At 48.8% G+C, this 10,506-nt stretch overlaps 1 protein-coding gene across 1 annotated transcript in view; it reads left to right on the forward strand.

Moving 5' to 3' along the window:
- Nucleotides 1-314: 314 nt before the first annotated feature.
- Nucleotides 315-10,506, forward strand: part of SCRIB (scribble planar cell polarity protein) — a gene marked incomplete at both ends in the record, with an annotated part of 119,655 nt that continues 109,463 nt past the window's right edge. Inside the window, one exon of the mRNA XM_081996305.1 lies at nucleotides 315-476. Within this exon, the coding sequence (XP_081852431.1) occupies nucleotides 315-476 (162 nt within the window). The remainder of the gene's footprint in view (nucleotides 477-10,506) is intronic.

A 10,506-nucleotide genomic window follows, 5' to 3' on the forward strand; every position in this document is an offset into this window, starting at 1 on the left:
GCCGGGGCGGGCGCGGGGCAGGGCGGGAGCGGACTCCGTTTCCCAGGGACGCTCGCGGGGGGCGGTGCGGCCCCAGGTGCCGACCGGGCCCGGGCGGGAGCGGCGGGGCCCGAGCGCGGCGGCCAGGCCCGAGGGGCTGCGCGGAGCCGAGGCGCAGCCGAAACAGCGGAACCGGGGCCGCCGCGGCCCTGCCGGAGCGCCCGCCCCCCCGTACATCCGGGCCCTCCCTCAGGCAGGCCCCTTCCCGGCGCGGCGGCTCCCGCCCGGGCCCGCCCCTGCGCGCCCGGAGCCGATCGCTGCTGAGCCCCGGCGCGATGCTGCGGTGCATGCCGCCGCTCTGGCGCTGCAACCGGCACGTGGAAGCGCTGGACCGGCGGCACTGCTCACTGCAGGCCGTGCCCGAGGAGATCTACCGCTACAGCCGTTCGCTGGAGGAGCTGCTGCTGGACGCCAACCAGCTCCGGGAGCTGCCCAAGGTGAGGCCGCGGCCCGCCGCGGGCCTCCCGCGCTCCGGCGCTGGCCTGGCCCGGCCGGGCCTCGCGGGGCTGGAGGCCGTCGGAGCCCGGCCGGGCCTCGCGGGAGGCCGCCCCTTTCCGCCGTTCTGCCGAGGCCGCCTCTCGGTGGCCCGTGAGCGGAGCAGGCGGGCGCTGCCCCGGCCTAGCCAGCCCCGCTCCCAGGAGCGGCCTTCTCCCGGCTGCGCCGCTTTCGCTGTCCGTGTCCTCGGTGAGGAGCACGGCTTTGGGCTGTCCGAGCCCCGGCGACCTCCCCGTGCTTCTCGCCCATTCTGGGACCGGGCAGCGGAGCAGAGAGGCTGCCGGAGTCGGCGGGGCCAAGCGCCTCGGCTGTGGGACCAGCTCGCCACGGGAAGGAGAGCTCCTCGCTGGCGGGTTGGTGGGCACTGTAAGGGTGAGCTCGTCTGCTCGGTAAAGGGGTCTCCTGCCTGCGACGCCGAAATCAGCATAAATCAGCAGTCCGGTGTGCCATGCTTGCTGCTATAAGTAAAGCACAATACAAATTTAAAAACTCCTGTTTAATTTGTAAACCACAAAAAGTATCAAATAAGTTTATTAACACTGATAGAGGTGCCTTACACTTAGTGTCTGGGACTTCAGCCTGCACTTGCAACTTCTCTCACAGTCCTGTTTAGCCACAGAGCTCTCTGCACAGGTAACTGATGATAAATCCTTTGTGTGCTGTCATATACCATGCCGACATGATTTCTCTGTAGAAGCAAAGGACTGGGGATCTGCTCAGCAGAGAGCTGCCAGCTCGACCGAGACTTCTCTGACTCCCACAGGGTTTGGTTTCACAAGGCAGGAGTCTCAGGTACAGGCCAGGCTCTTGTGTTTGGGCCCTAAAGTACTATTCAGCAGGAACTGAAATGATGATGTTCCTGTTCTGCTGGGTAATTCGGAGCATAGGACACTGCAAACAAGAACTGGAATTTGAACCTGCTCTCAGGAAGGAGAAGGCCTTAAGACATTACTGGGCTATAAGATATTCTGGAGGAAATTTTACCACATATCCCCTGTGGAAATTGCACCATTTTAAAGAAGTTAGTTAAGTATTACTTGTGCCAGAGAGAGAAAGTATTTGACAGCAGATTGTTTGGATAGATGCTCGTCACCGAATGTAGACTACGTCACCATTTTATTTAAAAAGTTGAGAAATAGGTGATTATTTTTGTTTCAAAGTTTCTTGTTGAATTACTGACATGTTATGAAATTTGCCATGAAATCTGTAAAAAAAACCCACAACCCCAACATGCAAACCAAAAACTTGTTTTTGATTCAGGCCAAAATAATTTGGTTCGCTTTTGTTAAACTGTACAATTTATGCATCCCTACCTAAACAGATTCTTTTGTATAGTAAATGGCAGATTCTTGCTCTCCTGATGTCTCTAATATTTTTGCGTTCTCTCTGTCTTTCCTGCTTGTCTTCCTTTGAATTGCTGTGAGCCAGGCTGCTAGTGGGATTCAGTTGTGAGGGCACGTTGTTCAGGTATGGAGACACTAGTATGATGCTTTTTCAGCTCTCTTCCATCACATAGCTTGGGATCTTGTTATACTTTAGGCAGGGATATTTCTCAAACTACTGGAAAATGTGTGTTACAGGCAGGTTAGGACTTAGGAATGAGTGTCTTTTCTGCAGAGGAGGAGAATTGCGACATATCTGCAGTGAACTTGCTGATCTGTGCGCTGTTCAACTGCTTCGTATCTTGCTGAATAGTCACAGTCCTACCTTGTGTTTACATTGAACCCCTTTGGACTGAGGTATTACTGGATTTTGGTTAGCTTTTGAAGAGCATCTTTTGGATTATAAATGCAAATTTTATACTGGCATGTTATTTAGTCTGTGATCAGATAGATATAATCCTGCCTGTGAAAGTAGGTACTGTGTATCTGTCCTAAGCACTGTGTCTCCTTCCTGTTGTCACCCAAAGAACGTGTATTTGTGAACACTGTTCTTTAACTCCAGCTGTTAATGTCTGTTTGGCTTGGGAATGTCAGACCTATCCTGGGATCATGGGTTCCTCTCTGGTCCTTGAGTTTCCCCAGATTTTTAGACTCTTTTGGCAAAGAATTATTAGAAAAATAATAGAGAACAGACAGATAAGATTCTGGTCCTCTAGTCTCAAAAGAGATATAGTAAAGTCAGAAGAGGTACAGAGAACGAGGAGCAGAAAATGGCGTGTTCAGACCCAATACACAACAGCTTTTGCACAAGAAAATAAAGGCTTACAAGATCTTTTTAGTCTGTATGAAAAAGATAGTGCCACTCCTCAATCAGATGACAGAGGTCTGGAGTATCACAGATGGCCTGGAGGGAATCAACAGGGAGCAACTGACCGCTGTTTCTTCCTGCATGAGGACTGGAAGGCATTAAGTGAAACCAAAAAAGTCTCAGTTCAGAATAAATGAAGTAATTTTTCTTGCAAAATGTAGTTAAGCTGAAGTGTGGAACTACTTGCCATATGATGTAATAGATGCTCGCAGTTTACATGAGCTCAGGAAAGAAGCGGACCAGTTCATGGAAGAGAAAACAACCAAAAATTAAGTATATACAAAGACACTAACTTGCTTGTGCTGCATATCCCAGGAGAGACTTAGAGGAAGTATTGTTTTGGACTTGCTGTACTCGCACTCTTCCGTATCAAGTACTGTCTGCAGCTGCTATAGGCTTTCTTCAGTCATGGTGGGTATCAGCCCATACCTAACAAAACCTAAATGCCCTCTCCCTCACCAGCAAGGTGAGTGTCAAATACATGCAGCTGGGGAACAGGAGGGGAAACAAACAGAGCACTCCTGAGTGCTAACTGCTCCTGAAGAAGGCTGAGGAGCTGGTGGATGCTACCTAGAGATGCTGCACCCTGGAGACACGTCAGGAAGAGCGAGCAGAAGTAGGCCCCACAGTCTTTCCCCTTTCCAGGCCCCTACCAGGTTTCCTCCAGCTGATGCCACCGTTGGTCTGGAGGCAGTTGATAAGGAGGTCTGCAGTTTGGTGGAATGAGGATGAAAGATTAGATCCATCTGAGGTTTGACCCAATATGTGTCCTAATGGAACTTGAGCAGTGAAGAGGTGCACTGTTGGGTGCCAGGCACAAAAATCATGTGCAGGAAGGGCATTATTTAAGGATATTAGTGTTGGGGACCATGTGGGTAGGGACAGACTAACGTAGGAGTAAGAATCTGCATGTTATACAAGTTGGATATGGGATGAAAATTGAAAATAAATTGCCCCTCTATCAGGGAAAAGAGAGGAGAACAATACTCGATTCGGGCACAAGTGTTCCCTGAGGAGGGCAATGGAAGAGGTCTTTGGTTGGGGTAGGGAGGATGCTTTCCCGCTGAGGAGCACTTCATAGAAACATAGCTTTTCTGTGAGAGAGAGACTGGGAGCAGGTTTTGTGCTTACCATGAAGGAGGATGGGAAGGTAAGTGTGATTGTTTCACAGAATGGGGCTGTGTGTACCCATTCATTGGGAGAAGAGTTTAAAGGACTACTGAGATGTGTGTGTAGGGGTGGGAAAGGAGAGCAGCAAATGGAGATCAGTTAGAAAAACAAGATTGAGAGAGTATATACAGGTTTTGGTAGCATGTTTCACCAGAGCAAGTTTGTTTTTAAGTGCTCAAGCTGGATTTTTGGGGAAGGCTTCCATGTAGAGAGAACTTTTGAAGCAAAAGAATGGAGGGGTGGCTGGCTTTTGGAAAGGTCATCTTGTTTTACAGTTAGCAAACAACTTTGAAAATATCTGAATTTATCTGACTCCTCTTCTGTGGCTTTTCTTACCTACTAGGCCACTTCTGTCTGACGTGCTTTTATTTGCCTTTATTCCACTTGTTCCAGAGTCCGGAAACACACTGGCAATCTCTTGCTCTTTTGGTGGCACCATTTTCTTCTGTACCAGAACTTCCTACATCCCCTTCCTGCTGCTGCTTTGCTCTTGATCTGATTAGAGGATCTGCCTTCCTTCTGGCATTTCTGAATGACACCACTGCGCCTTGCTGAACTCTCTCTTCCAAGCTGTAGAAGTGAACATTTGTTTCTCTCCATCCTGCGGTACCAAATACTCTTCTGTCTGCTCTTGCTTCTTTTTTCATTTGTCCTGTGTAGAATCTTGCCTGTTTTAAGTCCAGGTTTTTTGTTATGGTGGCTATATTCTGGTGGTTTGAAGTGATAGATTATGTCTGTGTTAGTAGCATCTGCTACCTTGTTGCAGGGATTTGCTGCCAGGGTGATACAGCATGATTTAATGGAAAATGATAAAATCCGTTTGGTAAGTTCTCTCTGCTCTTTGTGAGGTTGTCTGAATTCCAGAGGAGGAAATGCCTTGCTCTGTGCTGATTTCTGCTCTACCTGTCTTGCATAAAGTGATTTCTGCAGGACTCTGAGTGTGTAGCACGCTACAGCAGCAGGATAAACAGCAGGCCCTTCAGCTAGGGGTATAGATTTCAAGGATACAGCCTGCTAAGTCATTACATTAGAGCTACAAAAGCCACCTGACTCATTTAGTCCACTCTCCCTGAGCGCTTCAGAGGTGCAGGCCTCACCAGAAAGGAATGAACGCAGTCTGGAATTCAGAGGAGGAATTTGGAGGTGTCAGACGGAACTGGTCACAGCCCAGGAGTGGAGCTTTATGAACAGGGATCCAGAGGCTCTTCATGAGCTTTCAGAGGCGTGCTCAGGTTTGGAGTATGGGAAGGCAAAAGGGAAAGGTCGGAATAAACCTGGGTGGAGCAGAGCTCGTAGGGCCTGGTGTAGGAGGAAGAGAGGGTGGAGCTGAGTAGGGACTGAAAATTATGAACAAGTCAATGTGGAGAAGGGAGGAGACCTCTCTTCTGTGCCAGCAGGAGTATGCAGAGGGACAGGCTGCTGGAGACCTTCTGCTGGAAGGATACCTGGGCAGGAAGTGTCATGAGGTTGGGGAACAGGCTGTGGGGTCATGCAGAGAGGGGGGGAAAAAAGAAATTCAAGAGCTAGCATTGATACCAAATTTTTGAATAGTGGTGGTGCTGAAGAGGCAAGCTCTAGGGATGTCTAATGGAGGGGTTGCAGTTTCTCTGCTTTGCTTTTTCCTTACTTCCCATGACAAATTTGGCCCAGTGCAGAAAACTGTTTTTTCCTACTCCCTGATTATTACCTTGCACTGAAAATTCCGAGATGGACACCTGGCTAGAACACCAGGGAGAGGAGTGTCCAGTGCAGATTCCTTCCTGTTCTGGCTTGTTGCTATTTGCATCTTGGCAAGGCCATTTCTAGGCTGGTAGAAACAGTCTGGTTTTCAGTGGTTCCTCCTGTTTGGCTGCCATTGGCCTGGGGCAAGAGCATGGGTGTCCTTTGTCCAGAGCCTGGGATCCTGCTGCACTGAGCAGGGTGAAACATGAGAGCACTGTTTGTCACTTTCCCAAGACAAGGTGGGGCCTTGCAAAGCTAATTAAGAGCAGCTTTTAATTTCCTGGCATCTGGGGCCTGCAAGGAGGATCTTGGGTTTTATTTACTTCCATGGAGGAGTAAAGCTGCTCCTTTTAATCTCTCCGTACTAATAGCACTTCCCTGAGAAAGTCAGGGAACCACAAATCATCAGTGACTGGACTTCTCCATGGTTTGCCATGCTGCAATGAGACTGAGCCAGCTTTGGTGCCCATTAAGGCTTGAGTGTGTGGTGGGCACATTCTCTTGTTCTGCATGTGAATTCTTTGCATCACAGGCTTTGTCAAAACTGCAAACTACATTTGTTTAACAAAACCAGTCAAGAAACTGGTTTCACTTGATCATTAGGAGACCTGTGCGCAGACTTGGCATGCCTCTCTGTTCCTTCCAGGAGTTCAGGAGCTATATGAGTTAATGGGTACAAATGGATGTAGTTTTGTTTCTCCAAAAGCCAGGTATTCTGAATGTGCTGCTGCCCGGAAGTTGAAATAAGTGCAGGCCATTTCACCCTCATCCTTTTCTCTCTGTGCGGTAACTCTGTCTTAGAAATCCTGGGTGATGACTAGGGGGATTAAGGATTTGTGCTGGAGTGCTAGTAGTTGAGTATAGGCTCAGTTGTGGGGAAAAAAGCTGATAAAACTCTTGGACATACAATTCTTGGACATACAAACAAAGGAACAGGAAAGAAGAGCACAGAAATGACTTTGTGCTTTAAGGTCTACAAATAAGAATTGATTTCGTAATAACTTCTCTATGAGCTCCAAGGTGTGTAGTTGTAGTCAACTTCGTTGTTAGGCAGTGTGTGCGTGTGCTGCCCTATGGGGATCTTGAAAGGAGCTCAGGTCTCAGAGAAAGTTTAAATGAGTGTAACAGTGAGGTAAAAAGGCATACTGGGTAGCAGAGAGGTTCAGTGAAGCAAAGAGTTAAAGAAGATTTAGGTGACTATGGCCTCAGTGGTGCTGCCTCTCACCAAATCTCCCTTTGCACTGGCTTTGTACAGTGTAGGGAGGTCGTCAGTGAAAGCACCTACTCAGTCTTTCCCCTGGGTTCAGCTGACCTGGTTATTGTAAACCTCTAGATATGTCTCTGCCATGTGGTTAATAACATCTTCCATGTCTTTTGGTACATCGGCTGCTACGTTGGCTGCTTGGAATGAGTTTGCACCTTTGGGATTCCTCCTGTTCCTCAGTGACAGTTACTGGCATAGGTTCATCTTCCTTTGCTCATGTTCCAGGATGCTGTCTCTAAAGCGTAAATGCGATATTCCAGTGGCCCTACAGAGCATTTGCTGATTACCTGATCTGCTTGCACCTCTAAGATCTCTCGTTATTCCCTTTGGCTATTGTCTGAATATCTGCCAGGAATGATTTAGGTGGTGTTTCATTGATGGTTGGAGGTGAAGGCAGGACTAGGTTAACCTCTTTAGGTCTCCTCTGACCCGTTATGTATGTCCCCTGAATATTCCTGGATTTCATAACCTTGTTTCACCATCTCCCAGACAGAAACTTGGAACAGTAGTTTGCTGTGTGGGAACAGTGGTGAAAGAGTGTGGTGGATGGTAAGACACTCTGTGTGCTGAGGCAGAGGGATATGACGGCCCGCAGAGCTCTTGCATTGCAAGGTTCTCTGCGGTTTCTGACTCTTTTTTCCATTTCTAGTTCAGGGTATTTAATGGTGTATGTCGGAGCTGTTCCCCTGAGAGCTGCTTTGGCACCTTCCTATTCTTTGTACTCTTCCTGTTCAGAGGAGTTGTTTGTGTCTTTTGTGTCTGAAAATCTCCTGCTGTCTCCTTCCACACAGGGACACTCAGCTCTTTTTTAAGACTTTGCCAGTCCCCCAAATGTTCTTCCATGAACCCTGAGTGTACAGTCTGCTGTAGTCTGTATCCCTTGCTCTGTACCAATTAGTAAACTTGATCTTGTCTGCCTTGTCTCGGTTTCCAAGTTTGAGGGTTAGAGCTTATTTGCTATGGGGTTTTTTTTGTTTGTTTTATGGTGTGTCTCAGTGCTGGAGATGCATCTCTTTCTGCTTCAAGAAAATACAATCCTAGTTGAAACAATTGGAACAGGTTATTGTATAACTCTTGGCATTTTTCCCTGTTGCTAGTGTTTGTGGCATTGAAGATAAGTAAATTACTTTTTTGTAATTGCTAGTTGACCTTTCTTTGGTCAGAAGATGGTTTAGAAGAAAACTAGATTGGTAGATCAGGTCCCTTTGTTATACTGGAGAAGGCCATTCCTGAGGTGCTGGTATGCCAGGGAGGGGGCTGGGTGGGAAGAGATAAATGGTAGAATAGACAAGAAAGGGAGAGAGATCTTTGGGTAGTACTTGGGGTATATTAGGTTTTGGTTCTTCACCCATAGCCAGAACATGCTGTCCCATGAAATACTCTCAACATCTCTCCAGATTAATCCTTTCACATTATTTCAGTGGCAAATGCCACTGCATGCTTCTTGTCTGCCCCAGGCAGCGCTGATGTGTGAGTGGCACTCGTCCTTTGGCCTCCTCCCAGCCCATGTACAGGACTGAGGTGGAGGTCACTTGTGCTCTGGTTTCAGTAGGGGGGCCCTCTGCTGAACGCAGTTGTATGCTGCTGCTTTCGTGTTGAAGATGCAGTCTGAGACCATGAATTGCTCCTGTCATTAAACCCCCCCACAGCTCTTTGCAAGAGTGAGGTGTTAATTGTGGTGTCGTGATCTAATTCTGGCTTGGGGATTTCCTTTCTGTGGCCCTGAATTGGTTAGTCATTTCATTTGGACCAGAGATTCCATTCTGCTCCTGCGTGCTGTCCTCAGGCAGCCTGCTGTCTGCAGGGGAACAGTTGCTGCCTCTGGCCCCAGAGGGGACTGCATTCCTCAGTCTCCACTTAAATGCCTGGGAAAAAGCAGCTGGTGAGCCCTTGGCTTGGAGACAGCTTGCTTTGTCTTAGCTGGAATGTATTCCTGATGCTTAAGTACTTTTATATATTTGAAATACATTCCTCAGGGCCTGATATGTGGGGTTAAATAGTCGGAAATCCGGCCAGTCTGCGTTAGGGAGGGCTGTGTCTCAGCAGCCGGGGAGCAGTCTGTGTGTGTGCAGGGTTGGTCTCCTCCCCAGCTCTGAGCTCCGGTGTGTGCTGGGGCACGTGGAGCTGCTAGTGTTCAGTGCACGCGGTGCGCCTGCCCTGCTGGGAGGTGCCTTGCCTCAGCAGGCCTGTCCGTGTGTCGACATCTTGTCGTGGGCCTACCTGGGGTGGGCAGGCGAGGAGCATCCCCTCCTCCTGTGCTGTGTGGAGGCTGACAGCGAGGAGAGCCCATTTGCCGTCCCTGCTCAAACACAGGGAAGGTGGCCTGCCATGGCAGTCTGGCTGCAAACCTGAGGCTGGCCGAAGGCTGCTGTGCCTGGTGTTCGATTGCTGCAGAGTATCAGCTGTTTCTCTTTGGGACTCTGCTGAGTTGCTGCCTTTCAGGTGTTTTGCAGTTATGTGCTTGTGGCCAGAAAAGGCTGAAGCCAGGTTAGTATCTGTGGCAAATGCTGTGAGGACTGGAGAATGAAACACTGCTATGGTTGGAGTCAGTTATTTGGGAAGATCCATTGTTTAGGATGGCACGTGGTCTGTATGCACTGTCTGTGGTCTTGTCCTACGCTTGCTCAGGTTGGTCAGACTGAGTCTCCAGGTAACTGGCACGAGGATCTCTGAGGAACGCCCAGTTGTGAGGATCTACCTGGCTAGTGGTAGTGGTGCCCTCCCCATGGCACCAGGGCTGCCATGCCAGGTCTGAGGTGCAGCCTCTCTACTGGAGCTCCAAACTCATGTTCTCATCTCTCAGCAGTTGTGATGACTTTTTTGACCTCTGCTACCATTAAGTCCATTATCTGTACTAGATTTCACTGGAGTGACTCTTCTTGAATCTGGCTATTCTGGGAATATACATTGCTTGCATTGTTTCTCTCAATATAGGAAAAAGTGTGTCTTGGGTTCACTGCTCTGATGATGCAGCCTAGTGCTATCTGGAGGCGCTTGGCTCTGCTGGAAGTGGACTGACTCCTGCGCTGCTAAGGGAGCTGTACGGCCTCTGGGACTGGTGTCCTGCCTGAGCTGCCCGCTGTGGGATATAAGTCTTTCTGGTTCTGTGGCCTTAGCTGTAAGATGTTGGCTTTTGAGCGCAGTGACTTGGAAGGACTGAGTTTAACCTTAGAACTTATCAACTCCCAAGTGTTTTGCTTTGCAGTTTTTGCTTCCAGCTCTGCTTGAATCTCTCTCATACAGCTGGCTTTCCCCAAAGGCAATCCCAGTGGCACAATTGTCAAAGATCAGCTCTTTCTTTCATCACAGATGTGAAAGGAGGGACCCCAGTTCTGTTTGCATTCCTCCTACCTGTAGGTCACTGAGACTGGAAAGGCAGATGTGTCCTTCTGCATCCTGATGCCTTGGCTGTGGAGCATGCAGCAAGAGTCTCTCCTTCCTCCCTGGGCAATTAAGATGTCAAGTCCACATTTAGCCAGCAAAAATGTGAATGAAACACAAGGCTCACATTTGTGATCTGGTTTTAGAATCATAGAATCTCTGGGTTGAAAGGGACCTTTTAAGGT

Source organism: Phaethon aethereus (genome assembly GCF_964289735.1).
Source record: "Phaethon aethereus genome assembly, chromosome: 2".
NCBI classification, from domain to species: domain Eukaryota; kingdom Metazoa; phylum Chordata; class Aves; order Phaethontiformes; family Phaethontidae; genus Phaethon; species Phaethon aethereus.